This window comes from Pezoporus wallicus, unplaced genomic scaffold (genome assembly GCF_028554395.1).
Source record: "Pezoporus wallicus isolate ANWC-B61680 ecotype Strahan unplaced genomic scaffold, APGP_CSIRO_Pwel_v1 contig_9473, whole genome shotgun sequence".
NCBI lineage: Eukaryota > Metazoa > Chordata > Aves > Psittaciformes > Psittacidae > Pezoporus > Pezoporus wallicus.
Window position 1 is genome coordinate 72332 of NW_026635395.1, and position 25129 is coordinate 97460.

The 25129-nt window shown below is 56.6% G+C and overlaps 1 protein-coding gene across 1 annotated transcript in view; it reads left to right on the plus strand.

Moving 5' to 3' along the window:
- The window catches only part of VPS45 (vacuolar protein sorting 45 homolog), a 36067-nt gene extending 15020 nt beyond the window's left edge, over nucleotides 1-21047 (plus strand). Inside the window, exons 6-16 of the mRNA XM_057421837.1 lie at nucleotides 173-241; nucleotides 487-624; nucleotides 1033-1143; nucleotides 1359-1493; nucleotides 1718-1831; nucleotides 2341-2508; nucleotides 4794-4952; nucleotides 6481-6588; nucleotides 6828-6949; nucleotides 12074-12205; nucleotides 20900-21047. Of these exons, the coding sequence (XP_057277820.1) occupies nucleotides 173-241; nucleotides 487-624; nucleotides 1033-1143; nucleotides 1359-1493; nucleotides 1718-1831; nucleotides 2341-2508; nucleotides 4794-4952; nucleotides 6481-6588; nucleotides 6828-6949; nucleotides 12074-12205; nucleotides 20900-20987 (1344 nt within the window). The 3' untranslated portion in view covers nucleotides 20988-21047. The remainder of the gene's footprint in view (nucleotides 1-172; nucleotides 242-486; nucleotides 625-1032; nucleotides 1144-1358; nucleotides 1494-1717; nucleotides 1832-2340; nucleotides 2509-4793; nucleotides 4953-6480; nucleotides 6589-6827; nucleotides 6950-12073; nucleotides 12206-20899) is intronic.
- The last annotated feature ends 4082 nt before the right edge of the window (nucleotides 21048-25129 follow it).

A 25129-nucleotide genomic window follows, 5' to 3' on the forward strand; every position in this document is an offset into this window, starting at 1 on the left:
GCAGGGACTTGTGTGGCTCAGCTGGAGAAAGGAGAAATGATCCAAGTCCATGTCTGTGCATTGCTGGGGATTGGGGTGGGACATGGGACGTGGCTGGGGCTGGGACATGCACCCCTGGGGCTGAAGGTGGCTTGGCAGGACCTGTGACTGTACCTGCTTTCCCTGTTGGCAGGAGTTCTACGGCGATTACATTGCAGTGAATCCACACGTTTTTTCTCTCAACCTCTTGGGCTGCTGCCAGGTAGGATAGAAGTTCCCCAGGGCCTGTTGTGTGGGTAAGAGGGAGAGCAGCAGCCACAGCGCTGGGGGGATGGTGGGTCTGGAAGAGGGGAGCTGGTCTGTGTGAGAAGACACTGGGGAGTGCAGAGTGTGGCCTCTACTGTACCTGCTCCTTCAAACTACAGCTCCTTTTAAGGCTTAGGAATCAGATTTTAGGTGAGGAAGAGTTTGGGGATGGTGGATCCATGACAGAGCTTTTCCTTGCAGGGTCGCAACTGGGATCCAGCTCAGCTGTCCAGGACAACTCAAGGGCTGACAGCTCTGCTTTTGTCCCTGAAGAAGTGTCCCATGATTCGGTACCAGCTCTCTTCGGAGCCAGCAAAGAGGCTTGCTGAGTGTGTGAAGGTCCGGTGAGAACCTGCAGAGGTGTTCAGTATTTTTGGCAGGGACTAAAACGTCATTTCTTTTTTCTACCTCTTGATCTATTTGAGAGAAATCCCCTTTTTCAGCCAGTTCACATCAGTTCTGTCATGTGCTGCGTGGCTTTGGGCAGGTCACATCCCTCATCTCTGCCTGCTCCCAGCCAAAGAGCAGGTGAAGAACCTCATTTCCCCTCAGCATCACCATCAGTTGCAGTAGGTTCCCTGGTGCTTTTGAGAGCAGGGGTTCCTCCTTCACCAGCAGTGCAGCCCGAGAGAGCAGCACCACTTACTTCTCACCAGACATCCCTTTTTGTTCTCCTGTATCCCAACAAAGAGGAGATTTTGCAGGTGTACATGAGCTCAGGTGGCTTTTTGGACCTTTTCTCCCCAGCAAGTCATCACCAAAGAGTACGAGCTCTTTGACTTCCGGCGCACTGAGGTCCCTCCTTTGCTTCTCATTCTGGACCGCTCTGATGATGCCATCACCCCGCTCCTGAACCAGGTGAATGGCTCACTCTTGGGTAAGGGCACGTGTTAATAGCTGATGGGCTCCTGGGATTGAGGTGCTGGATCATCCACGCGCTCACCCTGCTCTTGCTTGGATTGGTTGTGGCCGCCCCATCCCTGGCAGTGTTCAAGGCCAGGTTGGATGGAACTTGGAGCAGCCTGCTCTGGTGGAAGGTGTCTCTACTATTTGCCTTTCTCTTTCGTTGCTAGTGGACGTACCAGGCCATGGTTCATGAGCTGCTGGGGATTAACAACAACCGCATCGACCTCTCCCGCGTGCCGGGGATAAGCAAAGACCTCCGGGAGGTGGTGCTGTCTGCTGAGAATGATGAGTTCTATGCCAATGTAGGTTCCTAGTGGGATCTTACTGCCTTTACCCTGCCAGAGGGAGATTGAGATCAACTCTTGGGCAGAAGCTCTTCCCTGGGAGGGTGCTGAGGCGCTGGCACAGGGTGCCCAGAGAAGCTGTGGCTGCCCCATCCCTGGCAGTGCTCAAGTGCCACCTTGTTTGCTTGCATCAGGACTCGTGTTGGGATAGCTCTGTCAGGTCCTTGTCTTGTTCCACACAGAACATGTACCTGAACTTCGCAGAGATTGGCAGTAACATCAAGAACCTCATGGAGGATTTCCAGAGGAGGAAACCTAAGGAGCAGCAGAAGTTGGAATCCATAGCAGATATGAAGGTACCGACAATCTCCACATAACTGACTGGGCATGCATTGCAGAATCATGCAGGTCACCACGTTCTGTGCACTGACAGCCCTCACCACCAGTGCCCAGAGCCCAGGTGTCTGTGGCGTGCTAGTTTTGGGGAGTGGGAACCTCCTTTTTGTGCTGTGTTCGTTACAGTGATTCTCTGCTGAAGGCCACGCTCTTCCATAGGCCACTGCTCCTCCTGCCTGCTTCCTAAGCTGCTCCTTAGAGCTTGCTGGAACCCCAGAGCCCTACAGCTTGTCTTGCTTGGATTGATTATGGCTGCCCCATCCCTGGCAGTGTTCAAGGCCAGGTTGGACAGAGGGGCTTGGAGCAAGCTGCTCCAGTGGAAGGGGTCTCTGCCCATGGCAGGGGTTGGAGCTGGATGAGCTTTAAGGTCGCTTCAGCCCAAACCAGTGTGGGATTCCGTGATGCCGAGCAGCTTGTTGCTGGCTCCCTTTCCTCCTGAAGGGCAGCTCTTTTGCCTTCCCTATGGCAGGCCTTCGTGGAGAACTACCCTCAGTTCAAGAAGATGTCGGGCACAGTGTCCAAGCACGTCACCGTGGTGGGGGAGCTCTCACGCCTGGTTGCTGAGCGGAACCTGCTGGAGGTGTCGGAGGTGGAGCAGGAGCTGGCATGCCAGAATGACCATTCCAGTGCTCTCCAGGTACCTCGGGCTCCTTGTCTTGATGCTTTGTCTGAACCGAGCTGGTTTGATCCTGGAACTCCCCTCTTGATGGAGGTTTGCTGCTGCAAGCCAGTGGGAGTTCTGCTTGTAGCTATCCTGCAGGGTTGGCCCATTAGATGGGAGAATGACTCTTCTCCTCCCTGTTCGGTTCAGCTAGGGATGAATCATAGTTAATAACTGGCTTGAGAAGCATCTTTGCAAGTTCTGCCTTCCCATTTCACAATGCAGTGTGCCTTCATTGTACGCAGTCAGCTGGCTCCTGGCAGGCACCAGGGAAACAACCCTGTTCAGAGGCTTGGGTTTGGGGAGGAGCAATGGAATTTAAACCAGGCTATCGACTGAGGAGCTGCCTTTTACCTTTTCCTTTTATTTTCTCACCTTTTTTTTTTATCTGTTTCTTTGAAAATGTATTTTAAAGCCTCTTAGAGAAAAGATATCTGTGGCAGAGGGGGCTGAAAAAGCCTAACAGGCTTCTGTTATAGCTGAGGAAAGACTGAAGTCTTGACCCCATGCTGGCTGGTTGGATTCCATGACCTGACCTAGTATCTGACAGCAGTGATGAGTGGTTGCTGCCTACTCGGAGCAAAGAGCAGTGTTGGTGTGACTGTGGTACAGCAGAGTTCAACCAGTAACTGGGCATTAAAGCCAGCTCCTTCATGTTTGGTAGCTAAGGCAGAAGTTCCACCACGTAATGGACTCCTTCACACAGTTAGGCTAGAAAATAAAGATTAGTGTCTCCAACAGCTTTGAAATCCATGTCAGCTTTGTTATTCTGTGCTCCGAGTGGGTGGCTAGAGGAGATAATATTAGATTCTTCAAGTGCTGTAATCTATTAGCAGCTCCTGAGCTGATGTGAATCAGTCCAGGCCTGGTGAAGTCATTGCAGCTACAGACACTTGTGAGCATGGAGATGTTGTTCCATAGCTTATATTTGGTAGAACTTAGATGACTAAGTACTGGAGTGGGACTCAAACCATCAAATGCATTTGCTGAACACAGCCTCTGAGCTTCTCCTGCTCTATGATTGTTTCTGGATCAAGCTTTTGCAGTTTCAAAGTCAGACGCTTTGAGTTCTAACCCGTTAGCCCATGGTGTCTGTGCTGTAACCTGGTATTGGCAAGGCACAGAGCATTAATGCTGGGATGTAGGGGCTTGGCTTTGGAGAGCAGTTTGGAGATGTTGGTCTCCTCCTGTCTGTTCTTGAGTTATCTCTGATTCATTGGAGAAAGGGGTGATGTGAGCCTGTGGGATGATGCTGGTGCATTACCAGCGCTGTGGGGAAGAGAGCTGGGAACTGGCCAGAGCCCCAGGCAGGTCAGCCTGCACCCACTGCCACCCTGGCATGGCAGGGTGCTTCCTGCAGCTCACCTTGGGGCTAATTGAGGTCTTGATCTGCACTAGCTTGGTATCTGTGCCATTTTAAAGCAGAGAAGCTGCCTGCAGTTTACTCACAGCCACTTGCCTGAAGGCCTCCATTGTATTTCTAACTGAGATGGACTGGAAACATGTAGCAGCTATAGGAAATAAATGCAAAACTCTGGAATGGGGGCTCTTTCTCCATAAGAATCAGCATCTCTGTAGCTGCACTGCCCCAGGCTGCTCCCTCTTGCAGTCTCCTAATGGCAGTGGAAGGGGCAAGGCCACAGACACAATGGAGAATAAGCCAGTGCGTGAAATAAAGGCAGAATTGTTCCCCCCCTGCTGTAACTTCAGCAACTGCTGTTCCTGTGGTGGCCCCAGCACATTTTGGTTCTTCTGCCCTTGGTCTCTTATTAATCCTGACATAGTACATGAGCCCTTGGAGCTGAATGGGAGGGTTTGAGGCCCATCTCCTCAGAGGGACAATAGCTTTTCTGTTTCACACTCTTCCTGCTTCCATAGGCATTGCCACTACACTGCCAGCAGCCAGAGTCTCTGTGGGACTCCCTCCCTCCCCTTGCAGGTGGATTCCTGTCCTTACCCAGGTAAAATTCCTGGGGATCCTCCTGAAAGCCAGGATTTTAGCCTGGAGTTTTGGAACTACTCAAACAAATGACAGCATCTAGAGCTGAATCTGTGAATCTAAACCCTTTCACAAGGCTTCACTAAAGAGCCCAGAGCAACTTGTGCTCTGCTGTACTTCCCTTAAACCTTGTGTGGTTCTGGCCCAGTGTAACTCCCTCTGCACCCCCCCCGGGAGCAGCTCTGTTGCCAGGCTTGCTGTTAGCCTCACCCCATGTCCTTTGGAGGCCTGTGTGCTAACGCTGCTCCTCGTCCCGGTGCAGAACGTGCGGCGCCTGCTGCAGAACCCCAAGGTGACGGAGCTGGATGCTGCCCGCCTGGTGATGCTCTATGCCCTGCACTACGAGCGCCACAGCAGCAACAGCCTGCCCGGGCTGATGACAGAGCTCAGGAACAGGGGGGTGGCTGACAAGTACCGCAAGGTAAGGGCTGCATTTCTGCTCCAGCTGCACGGACCGGGGCTCAGGTGGGAAATCAGACAATGGGTTGGGTTGGAAGGGACCTTAAAGCTCATCCAGCTCCACCCCCTGCCATGGGCAGGGACCCCTTCCACTGGAGCAGGATGCTCCAAACCCCTGTGTCCAACCTGGTCTTGAGCACTGCCAGGGATGGGGCAGCCACAGCTTCTCCATTCAACCCATCCCAGTGTCCCTTTATGCAAAACTTCCCTATCTCCAACCTAAATTCCCCTGTTCCAGTCTGAACCCATCACCCCTTGTCCTGTCGCTCCAGTCCCTGATGAAGGCCCCTCTCCAGCATCCTTGCAGCCCCCTTCAGACACTGGAAGCTGCTCTGAGCTCTCCACGCAGCTTCTCTTCTCCAGGCTGAGCAGCCCCAATGTTCTCAGCCTGGCTCCTATGGGAGCTGCTCCAGCCCCTGCTCATCCTCGTGGCCTCCTCTGCACTTGCTCCAGCAGCTCCATGTCCTTGTGCTGAGGACACCAGAGCTGCACCCAGTGCTGCAGGGGGGTCTCCCAGAGCAGAGCAGAGCAGAGGGGCAGGATCCCCTCCCTGCCCTGCTGCTCACCTCCTGTTGATGCTGCCCAGCACAGGGGGGTTCTGATTAAGTGGAGTGGAGTTGATTGGTTGGTTGGACACAGTTCTTGTTGAATAGCACCACAACCCGGAGCTTGGCTGGGGCCTGCAGGAGTTTCAGCCTTTAAAAGGCTGAATTTCCAGTTCCAAAGTGAGAGGTGTTATGGACAAGGGATGGGACAAGAGGAAACGGCCTCAAGCTGCACCAGGGGAAGTTTAGATGGAGCTGAGGAATCCTGCCCCACAGGGTGCTCAGGCATTGGAACAGGCTGCCCAGCGCAGCGCTGGAGTCACCGTCCCTGCAAGTGTTCCCATACCCTCAGTGCCATGGGTTAGTGGTGGCCTTGGCAGTGCTGGGGTAAGGGTTGGACTGGATGAGCTTAAAGGTCGTTTCCAACTTGGTTGATTCCATGATTCCATGAAGGATTGAGTAGGGCAGAGGTGGCAGTGTGCAGGGCTCTGTGGCAGGTAAACAGGGCCTGGGACATGCTGCCTTCCTCCTTCCCCTCCACCTCCCCACCCTTTTTCTCCTGCTGAATAGGGACTTCTGGAGACTGCAAAAGGAGCTGGGCTGGGAGGGAGAGGGTGGCTTGGCAAGTGTAGGGAGCAGCTGGAGAGGAGGAGGAGAAGCAGGATGATGTCACGTTGTCTGGAAGATCTGCTCTCACTGCAGCAGACTATGGAAATGAAGCCCCTTTCCTCCTGCAGGCAGTGTCACGCAGACTGGCTGCTCACTGGGTATGGGGAATGCTTCTGCTCTCCCTCTTTGCCTCTCTGCTGCATTATCCGCTTGCAAGCAATCTCCCTGACTCCTCAGTTCTCATTCCAGTACCTGCATTGAGCCTCACTGGACAAAAACTGCCTGGAAGCTGCTTCCCAGGATAACAGGGGTCTGGTTTTGCCTCTCTCTGTACAGCTGGTGTCTGCTGTTGTGGAGTATGGAGGGAAACGGGTCCGGGGCAGTGACCTCTTCAGTCCCAAGGATGCTGTAGCCATCACCAAGCAGTTCCTCAAAGGACTGAAGGTATGGATGTGACCTGGATGAAGTGATGGCTGTTTCACAGAGCAGGGATGTCAGAGGTGCACCAGGAAATGCACTGGGCTTTGAGGGCATAATTCTCATTGAAGCCCATGGGAGTTAGTTGCTGGAGCTTGGTGGTGAGCACATGATGTAGCCATCAGATGCTGCCTTTGCCCACCTTCTCTCTTCTCTTGCTGCCTTTGCTGGATGAATTCCTAACAAGAGCTTCTCTCACACTGCAGGGGGTTGAGAATGTGTACACCCAGCACCAGCCTCTCCTGCAGGAGACACTAGATCAGCTCATCAAAGGCAAGCTCAAGGACAGCCAGTATCCCTACCTGGGTCCCAACACTCTCCGTGACAGGTATGTGGGGCCTGCTGGGGCACAGCTTGGAACTAACAGCAGCTCCTTCCCGTGTGGCCACTTGCTTTGTTGTAGCTGAACAAGGTTTAGGCTTGGCAGAGAAATGGCTTCATTGTGTAGGTCTTTCTTGTATTCCCAAGGAGAGGACTATCAAGGTTGTCTTTTTCTTGCTGGCCAAGATGTGACATTGCCATTGTAAGGGCTCAGGTAAAAGATGGAGCCGTTGCTGCCAGGATGTTCACATGCTGGATTCCAACGTGCCCCCTAACTTCAGTCCATGCCATCTGGTGTTTATTTGGAGAGTCCCAAAAATAGTCCAACTGCAAAGCTCTCCCTTCTGAGCCAGTTGCTATTCCTGAGGAGAACAGGATCTTGCTGAATATGGCTAATAACAGGGATTGAAAAGAGCCCTAGCTGCTTCTAGCTGACTTTGCAGGAGCTCAGCTCATCTGCTGTCACTGGAGTCATGAGAGGTAAATACAGGCCTCAGAGTGAGGGCAATGAATCTGTAGGGAGAGGATAAGTCCTCCTCGGACAGCATTTGGGACAAATCCTTCCTTTGGCACCGCAGTTTCCTCCCTGGGAATGAACCTCCCAGTGGTAGTTTCCTTGGAGGAGGAGATCCTGCCATTGCTTTGCTTCCTTCAGGTGATCCGTGGGGAGAATCAGCCCAGAGATTCCCTGGATCTTTGCCAATGTCATTTTAGTCCTGAATGAGAAGGAATTGCAGTCAGACAAGAGACAGTTCCTTTAGTATGCCCTGGTAGACCAAAAAGAAACCCCATCGGCCTTGCTCCACATGTTCCCTTTAACATCAGATGTGGGGTTTGGGTAGGGTGGCTGGGGGGGTTGATAGTTGTGAACAGCAACAGAACCACTGTCCTTGAGGCCAGCCCTTGACTGAGATGGGTTTCAGCCCAGCCAGAGGAGGTTGATTATGCAGTTGGTGGTAGATCTGAACTGAGACCTGCAGAACAGCAGGAACTGCATCCAGGCACCCCCAGCCTGAGCTAGCCAGAAACAGCGATGCTCTTCTGCCTTTAGCTTCTCTTTTCAGTTCCTCCTTCCCTTTTCCTGAGCTCTTTCACTTGGTTTCCTCTTGAAATGTGTCTGGCAAAGGGGCCCAGGAACCTGCCCCTGAGAATCCTGCTCCAAATAACCTGCAAAGAAAGGTTAATCCCTACCTCAAACTGAAGGAAACCAGAAGCTGGATGAAGGGAGATGGAGCATTCACCTCCCTCTCTTCCCCACAGGCTGTCTCTTAGCTAAAAGATGGGAATGCCCTACTTTTGTTAAAGTAAATCCCAAAATACAAAGGCAGAGCTTCCAAACGTCTTTCCTTTAAATTCGTCAAGGTCTTCCTATGGTCTGGGATTGGTTTTGGGACAGTGGCCGGGTCCGCTGGTGCTGCTGCTGGCTCAGATGTTTGCAAAATGACCCAAAGCCTAAGGGCATGTGGTTGTGAGGGTGGTTTCTGTGTTAGGAGGGTTGTTTCCTGGTGGAAATGGGAGATCTGGTTGGGTTTAAGACTTGGGAGCTGATAGAATGAGGGTTTGTAACTCCCAGCTGACCAAAAATAGGCACCTAAAGACTCTTGGGTCTGGTCTTTACCTGCTGCATAAAGTGGGGGCCGCAGCCCTGTGTTAGCTCTGACTCTTCAATACCATGAAGATGGAGGCTCATCTAAACCAGGTTTCAGCAAGCAGGTTTGGAAGCAAAAGCCCATTTGTTGGTTTTGCCTTAGTGCCAGACCACTTTGAGTGAGGAATTAGGATTCCATCCTTCCACAAGGCAAGCGGGGCTGCGCTACCTTCAGAGGCTGGTGCTGCAGTGAGTGGCAGGAGTTCAGCCTGGCCAGGCCCAAAGCTTTGTGGTTTGTGATCAAAGGGAAGCAGTTCCCTGAGCAGCAAAGAATTGGAAAGGATTCTTTTGAACTTCCTTCTTGCTGTATTAAATGCATCGTTGTTGAAAGGGAGGAAGAGCTCCTGGTCCGGATTCAGCGGGAAGGAAAGGGGCTCTTTGCAGAGCACTGAACAGGGTTCCTAGGGGAGAGCAGTGAGGAATTCTGCTTCCTTTTGCTTCTCCTCTGTTTCCCACAAACCTCATCCTGGTCCTGTATCCCTCAAGCCTGCAGTCCCTTCCACCTTGCTAGGTCTGTGAGCAGCAGGTTTGCACCCAGCCCATCAGCATCACTGCTCCACTTAAAACCAACCCTGGGGCCTCCAGGGCCAGAACCAGGCAGCAGCCTGGGAAACAGCAGGAAAAGGTCCCTGGGGATCCAGGCTCAGCTCATCCTATGTCCCTCCCAGGTTACCACAGTTATTTACCTCCTTATTGACACGTCTTAGGAAGTTCCCTTGTCTAAAGGCCCATCACAGCTCAGGTTAGAGCTAGTTTCTCATCTAGTTTAGAGCATTCTGTGGCTGGACACAGTCTTTCTGCCTGTGATCTTGTGAAGGTGAGTGTTCCTGCTGACTGCCTGAGGAGAAGCATTTGGAACCCTTTGGACATGTCTTTGGCTGACACCCAGCTGAAGGGATGGGTGAGGTGTTCCCTCAGGCACTGAGGATCGGGTCTCCTTTTTTGGAAGCAGCAGCTTGCAGCATGGAATGTGGAGCCATTTGGCTGGATGCTTTCTCAGCTGAGCTCACACACTCTGCCCTGGAGGACAGGGAGGGCGGTCCTGTTCTGAATCATATCCTCCAGCTCCTCCGTAGCAGGGGTTGCTTTCCATGGGTGTTTTCTAAGGCAAAACTTTGGCTCCTGGTTATTCAAGGAAGTTGCTTTTTCCTCCTGTGTGAAGTGCTGGAATATTCAGCTGTTAAACTGGGAGCTCACCTGAGGAGCCCTAGAGGCCCATTCCCTGATGTTCATCGCTGGGATGCCCAGTTGGCTTCTCAGCAGGGAGGAAGCAGAGTTCAGGTGCATTCCAGGGTCATCCCAGTCTCATGCTCCATGTGCTTTGTCACTGATGCAAAGCTTACACAGAGCAGATGAAGCTGCTGCTTCCACCGCCTAAGTGGTTGTGTTCTAGAGGTACCTGCTTGGAAAGCAGAGGGGAGTTTTGAGGCTGCAACAGGTTTGTTGGGAAGAGACTTGACTGCTCTAACTCAAGCAGATGAGCAACAGGGTGGGATCCACGCTGGAGATCCTGCAGGAATGGTTCTCTTGGATGGGATCCACCCTGGAGATCCTGCAGGAATGGTTCTCTTGGATGGGATCCACGCTGGAGATCCTGCAGGAATGGTTCTCTTGGGTGGGATCCACACTGGAGATCCTGCAGGAATGGTTCTCTTGGGTGGGATCCACACTGGAGATCCTGCAGGAATGGTTCTCTTGGATGGGATCCACGCTGGAGATGGTTCTCTTGGATGGGATCCACGCTGGAGATCCTGCAGGAATGGTTCTCTTGGATGGGATCCTTGGAGATCCTGCAGGAATGGTTCTCTTGGATGGGATCCACGCTGGAGATCCTGCAGGAATGGTTCTCTTGGATGGGATCCACGCTGGAGATCCTGCAGGAATGGTTCTCTTGGATGGGATCCACGCTGGAGATCCTGCAGGAATGGTTCTCTTGGATGGGATCCACGCTGGAGATCCTGCAGGAATGGTTCTCTTGGATGGGATCCATGGGCTGGAGATCCTGCAGGAATGGTTCTCTTGGATGGGATCCACGCTGGAGATCCTGCAGGAATGGTTCTCTTGGATGGGATCCACGCTGGAGATCCTGCAGGAATGGTTCTCTTGGCTGGGATCCACGCTGGAGATCCTGCAGGAATGGTTCTCTTGGTTGGGATCCACGCTGGAGATCCTGCAGGAATGGTTCTCTTGGATGGGATCCACGCTGGAGATCCTGCAGGAATGGTTCTCTTGGATGGGATCCACGCTGGAGATCCTGCAGGAATGGTTCTCTTGGGTGGGATCCACGCTGGAGATCCTGCAGGAATGGTTCTCTTGGGTGGGATCCACGCTGGAGATCCTGCAGGAATGGTTCTCTTGGATGGGATCCACGCTGGAGATCCTGCAGGAATGGTTCTCTTGGATGGGATCCACGCTGGAGATCCTGCAGGAATGGTTCTCTTGGATGGGATCCACGCTGGAGATCCTGCAGGAATGGTTCTCTTGGGTGGGATCCACACTGGAGATCCTGCAGGAATGGTTCTCTTGGATGGGATCCACGCTGGAGATCCTGCAGGAATGGTTCTCTTGGATGGGATCCACCCTGGAGATCCTGCAGGAATGGTTCTCTTGGGTGGGATCCACGCTGGAGATCCTGCAGGAATGGTTCTCTTGGGTGGGATCCACGCTGGAGATCCTGCAGGAATGGTTCTCTTGGGTGGGATCCACACTGGAGATCCTGCAGGAATGGTTCTCTTGGGTGGGATCCACACTGGAGATCCTGCAGGAATGGTTCTCTTGGGTGGGATCCACACTGGAGATCCTGCAGGAATGGTTCTCTTGGGTGGGATCCACACTGGAGATCCTGCAGGAATGGTTCTCTCAGCTTGTAGCTGGCAGCAGAGCTGGTTTAGGGGCTGCAAGCACATCCCTGCAAGTGGAAAACTTCAGAGGCTGGGGAGGGTGCTGGGGGAAGCTGCAAGTTTCCTTTGAAGGCAGAATGTGCACAGCATATGGCTGGGTTTGTGCTGTGCTGTGCAAAGGCACTTCTCTCCTTCCCCTCCTCTCCCCTCATGCTGCTTCCCTCTGCCATCCAGTGGCTGTAGGCTGGCCAGGGAGGGTAACAGCCGCCTGCAGCTGAGCTGTGCCCTTCACACCGAGCCCGGGAGGGCTGGAGCATCGCTGCTGTCCTCGGGTGACTCCTGGCTTGCTCCTGATTCCCCGGCGTCTGGCTCATGCATTAAACATTGGGGATGTGTCACGGAGGAGCTCCGCGGGCTGCAGCGGGTGGGTGCTGCTGAGGAGGCTTCTGAGGACCGCGTGCGCCTCGTGTAAACGTTTAGGAGAGCCAGTGCTGGAGCAGGGATTTAATGGGCTGCGTGGTCCCATCCCTCCTGGGCTGGGGAGGGACGTGCTCAGGATCGCTGCCTCAGCACTGCCTGGGGAGGGCAGGATTGATCCCTGGGTGTTGTCTGATCCCATCGCCATGGTTGCATCTTGATGCAGGCCCCAGGATATCATCGTGTTCATCATTGGAGGGGCGACCTACGAGGAGGCGCTGGCTGTCTACAACCTGAACCGCACCAACCCGGGCGTCCGCGTGGTGCTCGGTGGGACCACGATCCACAACACCAAGAGGTAACCCCGGGTTCTCTGCTCCGGATTCCGCTGACAGGAGCAGGAATTTGCAGCTCCTGAGGGATCTTCATCCCGCTTGAGCTGTGTGTAAAGGGTCCAAGCCCAGCCCTGCTCACTGTGCCTGAGGGATGTATCGCCAAGCTGAAGGTTTAATGTCGCCAAGCTGAAGGTTTAATGTCGCCAAGCTGAAGGTTTAATGTGTGTTTTCTGGAGCTCAAGGGCAGGGAAGCAGATGTGTGTGGGTTTTCCTGCTTATAATTCACCACGTACTCTGCTCTGAATGAGAAGCTGGTGCAGCACACGGGGATTCAAACCTGCATAGACCTGGCTGTGCTCTCATTGCCCCTGCTGGAGTCTGGAGAAGTGCATTTGCTAGCAGTGAAGGTACCTATGATTAGCTCAAGTGCTGTGATTCCACTGCAGGCTCTCTGCCACCCACCAGCCTGCAGAGTATTGGCTGTGTCTTCTGCATTGCTCCCTGGAGAACAGAGCTTTCCTTGTTGGAATGCTGTGTGCTTCCAGTTGCCTTTCCTGGAAGGCCAGACATTTGTAAGGGCTTGGTCCCTCTAGGATCTGAGCACGGACCACACTGAGCTTCACTCATCTCCTCAGTCCCTGTGTCTGGGATGTTCCAGCTCCTGCCAGTATGGAATGCCTTCCCAAGGGGAATGGCTTGAACCTGCCCGAGGGGAGACTGAGCTGAGCTCTTAGGCAGAAGCTCTTCCCTGGGAGGGTGCTGAGGCGCTGGCACAGGGTGCCCAGAGAAGCTGTGGCTGCCCCATCCCTGGCAGTGCTCAACAGTGCTTGGAGCAACCTGCTCCAGTGGAAGGGGTCCCTGCCCATGGATCTAGATGAGTTTTAAGGTCTTTTCCCACCCAAACCACTCTGTGGTTCCATGATTCCCTATGGAATATCTGGTGTCCAAACAATGTCCCCTGAACCCAGTTTACCCAACTGAGTGAGCCCAGGGGAGGTTGCTTTCTGTCAGCACAGCTTGTTGCTGGCCAAGCCCAGGAGGATGAACTCTTGCTCCTTCCAACCACATCCCTAAGGATGTGGCCGTGGCCCCTGGGGTGTCAGAGGGAGGGTGACAGCAGGAATGTGGCATCTCCCCCATGTGCTGCAGCACGGAGCTGGTGACACCCAGGTGCTGGGAGAGAAGCTGTTGTGCAGCAGCTGCCCTGGGCTGGGGTGGCAGGAGAGCTTCACCCCAAAGCACAGGCCTGCAGTGGGAAGCTGAAGTCCCTCACAAGGAAATCCAGTGGCTTTTTTCATCCTAAAATGCCCAAAGCCTCCAGATTCACAGTGTCTGCTCTGAAATCAGCCCTTTTAGCTTCATGTCAGATGGTTGGAGCTGATGCTAACCCAGAAGTAAATTGCTTTTCTGAACTGGGTTACAAAGGCAAGTCTGTATTAGCCCACATATCGACTGATTCCTGCCCAAATTACCCAGCTTGCTCGACCTTCTGCTTCACAAAGTAGCCTTTGAACCAAATCCTGTTGTAGCCAAGCCTAGAAATAGTAAGGAGAAGAGATGAGCAGATGTCCTGGCTGCTCTTTGATGAGAAGAGACAAGCGAAGTCTCTCGTCATCTTGCAGGGACACAGAACAGCCTGGTTCCGATCCACTCGGGTCACTTCATAGTGTCCCAGTGCATTTGGAGGCTGCTTTTGACATCAGCCTGCATCAAACTTGAACCAGCATCAATGTGAGCCTGCCTGGTGCTGGCCTTGCAGCGATGGAAGGAGAAGGTCAGCAGTGGGGTGAGCAGGAGGGCTGGGCCACGGTGGCTGGAGTTTTGGGTGCCTGCCCCAGCTTTGCTGGTGGCTGGTGGGTGCCCCGGGGCAGCTGTGTCCTTTGTGTGTGTGCAGCAGGTCTCTGAGCAGGGGCTGTCTCTCCTCCCTGATGGAGCTCAAGTGCTGAGTGCAGGTCTGGGGTCCTCCATGTGGGAAGGACACAGAGCTGCTGGAGCAAGTCCAGAGGAGGCCGTGGGGCTGGAGCAGCTCCCATAGGAGCCAGGCTGAGAGAGCTGGGCTGGGGCAGCCTGGAGAAGAGAAGGCTCCTGAAGGGGAGACCTGAGAGCAGCTCCAGTGCCTGAAGGGGCTGCAGGAAAGCTGGAGAGGGGCTTGGGACAAGGGATGCAGGGACAGGCCAAGGGGAATGGCTTGAACCTGATAGAGAGGGGAGACTGAGATGAGCTCTTAGGCAGAAGCTCTTCCCTGTGAGAGTGCTGAGGCGCTGGCACAGGGTGCCCAGAGAAGCTGTGGCTGCCCCATCCCTGGCAGTGCTCAAGGCCAGGTTGGACACAGGGGCTTGGAGCATCCTGCTCCAGTGGAAGGGGTCCCTGCCTGTGGCTTTAGATGAGCTTTAAGGTCCCTTCCAACCCAAACCAGGCTGGGATTCTGTGATTTGCAGCTCTGTTGTTGGCCTCCATCTCCATAGGTTTGAGCTGAAACAAGCATCAGTCAGTTGAGGGCTTCTCCCATGACCACGTTTTGGTGCAGCCTCTGAATTACTTACAGAAAGAACAAGGTGACTCTATCAAAATCTGCATTTCAAAGTGGGCAGCAAACAAAGGCTGGTGCTGGTTTAGGGCTGACAGCTACAAGGTCCTGCCTGGGAACGCCGGGATGGGTCCCACTCCAAACTGGAATAGCCCTGTCCCAAGGGATTTGCTTTTCTCTGGTGGTTTGAATGAGATGCTGAGAGGCCACGGGAATGATAATGGAATATCTGAGTCAGTGAGCTCAAGCCTTTCCCAAGGGAAGCGTGGCCTGAGCAGCTCCTGCAGGCAGAGCAGTGACCCTGTCCGTGGGGTGAGAAGCACAGTGCAGCGAAGGGAGGGAGGACCCAGGTGTCTGGTGGGAGGAATCCTGGCTTTTCCTGGAGTCACAGAGTGATTCGGGTCCAGCCTGCTCCCGCCTTGGCACCTTCCTTACAAACACATCACGGTTCATCTCCCATCCCTACGCAGAGCATTTCTCACCCCCACTTTAACTCAGTGCCACACAGGCCGACACAGACGGTCCTCAATCAAATCAGCTGCCCCAGCTCCAGCACCATCACCAGCTCCAGAGGCCTGCAGGGTCTCCTGCTCTGTGAAGCAGCAGAATGGATACCCCTTAAGCCATCCCACACCCTCCCACCACAGATGTTGAGCACAATTGAAGTTGGATGGGTAAGAACAATGAAAGCAGGGGATTAGTGTGCTTACATGGGCTGCTCGGAGCATTAATAGAACAATCTCCTTGTTTATGGTGACATATCAACCCTAATCCTGCAGGAATAAGCAACAGTTCATTAGAGGGAGGCCGGGGGATTACTGGTGGAGTTAGGACACAAGGGCCAGGTTGGAGCAGCCTGCTCCAGTGGAAGGAGTCCCTGCACGGGGCTTTAGATGAGTTTTAAGGTCCCTTCCCACCCAAACCATTCCAGGATTCCCTGATTCTCCAGGCTGGCAGCCAGAGCCAGTGGCTCCAGCTTCCCTCTGCTTCCCAAAGAAAATGGGATTCAAGGAGCCTCTGCTGGGTTTGGAGGAGGAAGGGTTAAACCATGGTCAATAATCCACCACAAATGGAAGCCTGGGAGGAGGAGGAGGAGGATCAACATCTGGTGCATGGGGCTGACTCAGGCAGAGCACAGGTTAAGCACAGAGCTGCTGTGGCTAATCCAAGGGGATACCCAGCCTGACCCACTTACCCAGTTCGAGTCAGCCCTGCACTGGTGCAGCCCTCCCTGGGTACTGGCCTCTGGGTAGGGGGAGGCTGGACCAGCCCCAGGTCCTCCTCCCTGCACAGAGAGGGAGGGGTTGGAGATGGAGCCGTCAGGGCAGGTCCTGCAGGTGCTTTGATGCTCACCCTGTCAGGGGCATTCCCAGCCGGAGCTGGGATGCAGTGGTGGGTGCCCACGTGTTCCTCGCAGGATCTTGGGGTTCTGGGGAAGAGCAGCAAGAGGTTCCCTGTGTGGAACTTGGGATGCCTGAGGAATGCCTGCAAATGGAGCTGGAGGAGGGATGGCTCCACTGCTGTGATCACAGTGACCAGCACAGGCAGTGCTCCTGTACCCCCCTTAGGAACCAGCTGAGCCCCCCCACAATGCATGATTCTAATGGTGGTGAGATCATGGAATGGTTTGGGGTGGAAGAGACCTTAAAGCTCATCTGAAGCCCCGGGCAGGGACCCCTTCCACTGGAGCAGGATGCTCCAGCCCCTGTGTCCAACCTGGCCTTGAGCACTGCCAGGGATGGGGCAGCCACAGCTTCTCTGGGCACCCTGTGCCAGCGCCTCAGCACCCTCACAGGGAAGAGCTTCTGCCTAAGAGCTCAGCTCAGTCTCCCCTCTCTATCAGGTTCAAGCCATTCCCCTTGGCCTGTCCCTGCATCCCTTGTCCCAAGCCCCTCTCCAGGTTTTCTGCAGCCCCTTCAGGCACTGGAGCTGCTCTGAGGTCTCCCCTTCACGCAGCAGAGGGGGAGCATCCCCTCCCTGACCTGCAGCTCACGCTCTGGGGGTTCTGATGCAATCCCCAGAACAAGACACGGGGTTGAACCTCTCTGTGTGTTTGCAGCCCCAGGAGCTGTGATGAGTGGCCCCCAATGGAGCTGTGTCCCATGGCATTCCCTCACTGCAGTCCCCAGCACCAGGGCTGCAGCTCGGGAGGCAGCTGAAGGCTCTGCAGAGCCACAGCAACGCTCCCACATAGGCTCTGGTGTTACCAGGAGGCTGGTTTCTCTGGCAATGCGGCCAGTCTCTAGGTTGACTCATTCCTTCACTCTGCTGGTGGGGAACTGAGCAGGGATGCTTTCAACCCCATGGGACGAAACCTGGGGGTGCCCCACAGCAGGGGCCTTCCCCACGCAGGGGTCTGCACCTGCCTGGCTCAGCCTGGAGCAGAGAAGGCTGCAGGGAGACCTTGGAGCAGCTCCCAGTGCCTACAGGGGTTGAGGTCCCTCCAACCCAAACCTCTCCAGGCTTCCATGATCGTGTTCCAGCAGCCCAGAGCTGGAGCAGCAGCAGGAGGGGATGCTTGGTTTGTGCTCCAGACGAGGCCAGCCCCACGCAGCCGGGATTCTTTGCTGCCAAAGGGGTTGGCTCTCAGGGCTGGGGACTTCAGCCGTGTCCATAGAAGGCTTTTGAGCTGCACCCCAGCATTCCAGAACGGGACTCCCCAGGCTGTCAGTGCTTCACCTGGCTCTGCTCCTAGGGATGGAACAGGAGCGGAAGCAGATTTGGGCTCACACTGAACCGTTGTAGATTCTCATTTGTGGAGCCATTCACTTGGCTTCAGAGGTCAGACTTGTGCCTAAGTCTCAAACTGAGCCGTTCAGTGGGGGCTGGCCCCCAGAATCCCTGAAGTTCCCTTGGGAGGTCCTGCAGGGACTGGGATGCAGCGGAGCATGTGCTCCGGCATTGTGCTGCCTGGGGGGCAGCTGTGGGAATGGGCAGTGCCAGAGGTTTCCACAGGGCTCAGTTAGAGCTGGAGCTGGTCTGAGGAGGCTGGGGATGGGAGGAAGGTGGGGATGGGAGGAAGGTGGGGATGGGAGGAAGGTGGGGATGGGAGGAAAGTGGGGACGGGAGGAAGGTGAGGATGGGAGGAAAGTGGGGACGGGAGGAAGGTGGGGATGGGAGGAAGGTGGGGACGGGAGGAAGGATGGGGATGGGATGGGAGAAAAGTGGGGATGGGAGGAAGGTGAGGATGGGAGGAAGGTGGGGATGGGAGGAAGGTGGGGATGGGAGGAAAGTGGGGACGGGAGGAAGGTGGGGATGGGAGGAAGGTGGGGATGGGAGGAAGGTGAGGAAGGGAGGAAGGTGGGGATGGGAGGAAGGTGGGGATGGGAGGAAGGTGGGGATGGGAGGAGGTGGGGACGGGAGGAAGGTGGGGAGGGGAGGAAGGTGAGGATGGGAGGAAGGTGGGGATGGGAGGAAGGTGAGGACGGGAGGAAGGTGGGGACGGGAGGAAAGTGGGGACGGGAGGAAGGTGGGGACGAGAGGAAGGTGGGGATGGGAGGAAGGTGAGGATGGGAGGAAGGTGGGGATGGGAGGAAAGTGGGGACGGGAGGAAAGTGGGGAAGGGAGGAAGGTGGGGACGGGAGGAAGGTGAGGATGGGAGGAAAGTGGGGATGGGAGGAAGGTGGGGACGGGAGGAAGGTGGGGATGGGAGGAAGGTGGGGATGGGAGGAAGGTGGGGATGGGAGGAAAGTGGGGATGGGAGGAAGGTGGGGATGGGAGGAAGGTGGGGATGGGAGGAAAGTGGGGATGGGAGGAAGGTGAGGATGGGAGGAAGGTGGGGATGAGAGGAAGGTGGGGATGGGAGGAAGATGAGGATGGGAGGAAAGTGGGGACGGGAGGAAGGTGAGGACAGGAGGAAGGTGGGGACGGGAGGAAGGTGGGGATGGGAGAAAAGTGGGGATGGGAGAAAAGTGGGGATGGGAGGAAGGTGGGGACGGGAGGAAGGTGGGGATGGGAGGAAGGTGGGGACGGGAGGAAGGTGAGGATGGGAGGAAGGTGGGGATGGGAGGAAGGTGAGGATGGGAGGAAGGTGGGGATGGGAGGAAGGTGGGGATGGGAGGAAAGTGGGGACGGGAGGAAGGTGGGGATGGGAGGAAGGTGGGGATGGGAGGAAGGTGGGGATGGGAGGAAGGTGAGGATGGGAGGAAAGTGGGGATGGGAGGAAGGTGGGGACGGGAGGAAGGTGGGGATGGGAGGAAGGTGAGGATGGGAGGAAGGTGGGGATGGGAGGAAGGTGGGGATGGGAGGACAGTGGGGATGGGAGGAAAGTGGGGACGGGAGGAAGGTGGGGGCGGGAGGAAGGTGGGGATGGGAGGAAGGTGGGGATGGGAGGAAAGTGGGTACGGGAGGAAGGTGGGGGCGGGAGGAAGGTGGGGATGGGAGGAAGGTGAGGATGGGAGGAAGGTGGGGATGGGAGGAAGGTGAGGACGGGAGGAAGGTGGGGACGGGAGGAAAGTGGGGACGGGAGGAAGGTGAGGAATGGGGAGGAGGAAGGTGAGGATGGGAGGAAGGTGGGGATGGGAGGAAGGTGAGGATGGGAGGAAGGTGGGGAGGGGAGGAAGGTGGGGAGGGGAGGAAAGTGGGGACGGGAGGAAAGTGGGGACGGGAGGAAGGTGGGGACGGGAGGAAGGTGAGGAAGGGAGGAAAGTCGGGATGGGAGGAAGGTGAGGATGGGAGGAAAGTGGGGACGGGAAGAAAGTGGGGACGGGAGGAAGGTGAGGATGGGAGGAAAGTGGGGATGGGAGGAAGGTGGGGACGGGAGGAAGGTGAAGATGGGAGGAAAGTGGGGATGGGAGGAAGGTGGGGACGGGAGGAAGGTGAAGATGGGAGGAAGGTGAGGATGGGAGGAAAGTGGGGATGGGAGGAAGGTGAGGATGGGAGGAAGGTGGGGATGAGAGGAAGGTGAGGACGGGAGGAAAGTGGGGACGGGAGGAAGGTGAGGACGGGAGGAAGGTGGGGACGGGAGGAAGGTGAAGATGGGAGGAAGGTGAGGATGGGAGGAAGGTGAGGATGGGAGGAAAGTGGGGATGGGAGGAAGATGGGGATGGGAGGAAGGTGGGGATGGGAGGAAGGTGAGGTGGGAGGAGGTGGGGATGGGAGGAAGGTGGGGATGGGAGGAAAGGTGAGGAGGTGGGGAGAGAAAGGTGGGGACGGGAGGAAGGTGGGGATGGGAGGAAGGTGGGGACGGGAGGAAGGTGGGGATGGGAGGAAGGTGAGGATGGGAGGAAGGTGGGGGTGGGAGGAAGGTGGGGACGAGAGGAAGGTGGGGATGGGAGGAAGGTGAGGATGGGAGGAAGGTGGGGATGGGAGGAAGGTGGGGATGGGAGGAAGGTGGTGGTGGGAGGAAGGTGGGGATGGGAGGAAGGTGGGGATGGGAGGAAGGTGGGGATGGGAGGAAGGTGGGGACGGGAGGAAGGTGGTGGTGGGAGGAAGGTGGGGATGGGAGGAAGGTGGTGGTGGGAGGAAGGTGGGGATGGGAGGAAGGTGGGGATGGGAGGAAGGTGAGGATGGGAGGAAGGTGGGGATGGGAGGAATGTGAGGATGGGAGGAAGGTGGGGATGGGAGGAAGGTGGGGATGGGAGAAAAGTGGGGATGGGAGGAAGGTGGGGATGGGAGGAAGGTGGGGATGGGAGAAAAGTGGGGATGGGAGGAAGGTGGGGATGGGAGGAAGGTGGGGATGGGAGGAAAGTTGGGATGGGAGGAAGGTGGGGATGGGAGAAAAGTGGGGATGGGAGGAAGGTGGGGATGGGAGGAAGGTGAGGATGGGAGGAAGGTGGGGATGGGAGAAAAGTGGGGATGGGAGGAAGGTGGGGATGGGAGGAAGGTGGGGATGGGAGGAAGGTGGGGACGGGAGGAAGGTGGTGGTGGGAGGAAGGTGAGGCTGAGGAGCTGGGCAGTGCCCCAGGGTACCCAGGGGGCTGCTTTGCCCTGGCTGTGCCGTGGCACGGATGCCTCAGCGGGAGAGTTCCACCCTGCCCCTTCCTGCCCCATCCTCCCCGCAGGAAGGCCGAGGGGGAGCAGCAAACCCAGCCTGGAGCTGCTCTTCCTGCCTTTGTTCACCAGCTCCTGGGGCGCTGCCTTTTCCCTTGGGAAGATGAGTCCTGAGCCCAGGTCCAGGGCTCGAGGCCGTTGCGCCCCGCGGGCTGAGGAGCTGCCCCGCTCCCCGCTCACCTTCCCTTTGCTTCGGCAGCTTCCTGGAGGAGGTCACAGCCTCGGGGTTCCGCGGCCGCAGCACCGAGGGCTCGCAAGCAGCACCCAGGTCCAGCAGCAGGCGCTGAGCGCGGGGGCCTCATCCGGAGCTTCCACAGCCCCAGCGCATGGACTTGGAGCAGGAGCCGGTGTTCCTGCGCTGCCGCCACCGCTGCGGCGGCCCCCAGGCACGGCAGGAGCCTTCATGGACCACGAGCAGCACGGGGGCAGGCACTGCTGGAGCTGGGGCAGGACATGGCCCAAGGTGCAGCACGAGCACGGCTCTGCATGGGTGGTGGTCACTGAACCGCTGCAGCTCTCCCCTGACCTGGCAGGGGCGTGGTGTGAGTCCCCTCCTGCACATCTCCTGTGTGCACCCCTGGACGGGGAGCTGGGGGCACCAGGAGCCCCTTGCTCACTTGTGTGTACATTTGGAGTCCTATTAAATAACCCCTTTGACCGAAGCTCTTGTCTCTTCAGTGAGTCCTCATAAGGGAGAATTGCATCCTTAATCCTCTTTAGTCACTTCTGTGTGCCTTAAGAACCCAACACAATTCCGTGCCCTGGGTTTCACTCCCATGTTCCGAGGGGGAAAAGTGGTGGGATTTCTTTTTAACACTAACAGGTGTTCCAGCAGCAACGGAACCTGTTGGATGTGAGAAGAGTCAGAATCAAGATCAGACTCATTTGGCTGGGAGGGAGCTGAAAGCTCATCTGCAGCCACAGGCAGGGACCCCTTCCACTGGAGCAGGATGCTCCAAGCCCCTGTGTCCAACCTGGCCTTGGGGCAGCCACAGCTTCTCTGGGCACCCTGTGCCAGCGCCTCAGCACTCTCACAGGGAAGAGCTTCTGCCTCAGAGCTCATCTCAGTCTCCCCTCGGGCAGGTTCAAGCCATTCCCCTTGGCCTGTCCCTGCATCCCTTGTCCCAAGCCCCTCTCCAGCTTTCCTGCAGCCCCTTCAGGCACTGGAGCTGCTCTCAGGTCTCCCCTTCAGGAGCCTTCTCTTCTCCAGGCTGCCCCAGCCCAGGTCTCTCAGCCTGGCTCTAGAGCAGAGCTGCTCCAGCCCCTGCTCATCCCCATGCCCTCCTCTGGCCTCGCTCCAGCAGCTCCCCGTCCCTGTGGTGCTGCTGCCCAGCCCTGGACTCAGCACCACGGGGTTCTTGCTCCCTTTGCACACTGCAGCCACAATTGGGCTTTCTTCAGTTCCCAGCCACTGGGCTTTGCTCTTCCAGAGCTCCCTGCCCTGCCAGAGGATGCAGGGGTCGTGCTCCAGGTAACTTTAACCCATGGTGTTCCTGGGTGTTCATTTGCCTTCCGGGGGCTCTTTAACTGATGGGATGGGATGCGCCGGGCTGAGGAGCAGCTCCAGGGGCCTCCTCTGCTGTCTTAGGAAGATTCCCTTTTCCTGCCTGGAAGGAAAGGCGTTTGGTGCCTCTGCTTTAGGGCGTCACGGACACAAGTCCTCCCCCACTGAAGAGTCCCTTTCCCAGGGCATTTTCTCATGGAAAAAGCGCTGAGCTGGAAAGGAACCAGCAGAGCCCATGGTGGGAGGTGGGAGGATGCTCGGGGAGGCCGGTTCCTTTATCACACTTGTTCCTGTGCTCGGAGCAGGAGGGGGGAGGCTCAGCCATTCATCTCCTTCCCTTGGCACAGTGACTGATGCAGACGGAGATGTATTGGGAATTGCAGAGCGGGAAAGGGCTTTGTGATCTCTTCCCTTGGCCACGGCTTCCAGGGGCAGGAACGGGAGACGGGAGGGTGGCTCGTGCTGTTTCCCTGCCCTGCAGCGTGCAGGTGGTGTGGGGACGGGATGAGCCTGCAGAGCAAAGGGAGGCGATGCCCCTGCGCCGGGCCGAAGGTGGACAAGGGAGATGTCAGAGCCAAGGCCAAGCGTGGCAGCGCTGAACCCGCTGCAGCCCCGTCCTGCCTGGGGGGATTGGGTTTCACATCACAGCTCAGAACGGTTCCGTGCAGCAAATACCCGGGGGGGGGAGAAAAATCCCTTTTTGTTCCCGGCTTTTCGCTGAGACCGAAGGGGTTTTACGGGCTCAGGAGGGATTTGCTCTGGTTCTGTGAGCCGTGTGCTGGGCGCTGAATGGTGCTGCCTGAAACGAGCGGGGCTGGTCCCAGCGGGGGGGAATGAAGCCATCCCGGCGGGAGCCTTGTGCGGGACAGCAGAGCTCGGGAGCACTGCGGGACCCGAGCATCCCTCCTGGAGCTGAGACCTGGCCTTGCTCAGCCTGGGGAAGGGGAGAGAAGAGGAGGAGGAGGAGGAGGAGGAGGAGGAGGAGAGAGGAGGCCAGAGGCAGGTTCCAGCTCCAGCTCTGACTCTGGTTCTGCTGAGCTGGAATCCCTGTGGCATTGCAGGTACTTCATGAGCACACGGACACGAGGACACGGACACAGCCTGACCTGCTCCTGCTGCTCCCGAAAGGGAGAGGAGAGGAGAGGAGAGGAGAGGAGAGGAGAGGAGAGGAGAGGAGAGGAGAGGAGAGGAGAGGAGAGGAGAGGAGAGGAGGGTGATGGCCCGTCAGGGGACCTTCAGCATTCCCAGGGGGAACTCCCCCCCCAGCCCCTTTTCCCAGACAAAAGCTCTGCCGTTGTCTCCAGGGTCCAGGAATCCCCACTGAACCCAAGTCATCCCCAAGCAGCAGTTCCCCACTCGCTCTCCAGAGGCACCATTCACTGGGGGGTGTGTGTGTGTGTTAAGCACATCAGTAAAAGGGTGTTCGTCGTCCTGCTCCTGCACCAAGGGGGTATTTGGGTAACTCTTTAGTGTGGATCAGCACCGGGAGCAGGATTGCACCATCAGGGCTGGGAGCGCAAAGGGGATGCGGGAGCACAGCAGCACGGGAGGATGCAGAGCACGGCTCAGCTCCGGCCCCTGTTCCAAGGTCCTTTCCTTTCCCTCCCCTGGCTCCCTGCCCCTGTCCCAAGCACAATGATGTTGCTGTGCTCTCTGTAACCAAATCCCAGACCCTGATATCGCCATTCCTGCAACTCCATTGCTCCCTGCACCCAGAGAGGGAAGAGGAGCTCAGCCCCAGGCTCAGGCCCCGTTCAAAGGATGGGACCCGCAGCTCCTGCACCCACAGCATGGTCCAGGTTGCTCCCACAAGTGGCTTTTCCTGCGGGATGAGTTATTAGGTACATTTGGTGTATCCTGCATCCACAATAAACCCACACTGCCTCTGGGAACCCTAATTGGAAAAGAAATGGTCCTGGACCACAGTTCCCCAAAGGATGCTCAGCTCTGGGTGAGCTGTTGAGCAGTTCCTAAAGGACTAAATCCTTCCATGAGCTATTCCGGTGAGTGAGATCCACCGGTGGCACTGTGGGCATGAGGCCACATCCCCTGGGAATCAAATCAGACAGGGCTTGAGACAGCTGGGATGGGGATGGGGACAGGGACAGGGATGGGGATGGGGATGGGGATAGGGACAGGGATGGGGATGGGGACAGGGATGGGGATGGGGACGGGGATGGGGATGGGGATGGGAATGGGGACAGGGACGGGGATGGGGACAGGGACGGGGATGGTGATGGGGATTGGGATGGGGATGGGGATGGGAATGGGAGCGGGGACAGGGATGGGGACGGGGACAGGGATGAGAAGCAGATCCATACAGGAAACTCCACTGGTGCAAACGTGTCTAAAGGGGGCCACAGCCCCTCCATCCCTCCCAGCCCCATCAGTCCAGGGGGAGCAATACCCAGGGGCAGTCCCAGCACTGGGAATGTCTCTGCCTGTTTCCAGTATGGAAACCGGAGCTGGGCTCCCTCCTATCTCCCTTCCTCCCATGCAAAGTGTTGATGTTTCCAGAGCTGAATCACTGCCACATCCCTGACGAACGTGACTCACTGCTGTTACTGCCTGAGGCTCCAACCACAACAGCGCCAGGATTCCCACTGGAGCTCAGTTCCTCCTCCTTGGGATGGGGCTGCAGGTGCTGGTGTGGGTGCACGGCAGCTTCCCTGGCGGGGGAATGGGAAGGGGTCGGGAGCACAGAGCAGCACCAAGGGCAAGGGGAGGCCTCCCCGTGGTGACGGCACCGCCGTGACAAACAGTGGGGGCAACCACTGGGGTGCTGTGACCTGGGTTAGCAGCCCCTATGTGAAATGGGGAATGTGACCCAAGGAACGGGGTGGGAAATGTAGAGCTGAGGCTTGATGGGGACTCTGCAATTCCAGTGGCTGGGAAGGATCCTCTCCATCCACTTCCCGAGCCCCA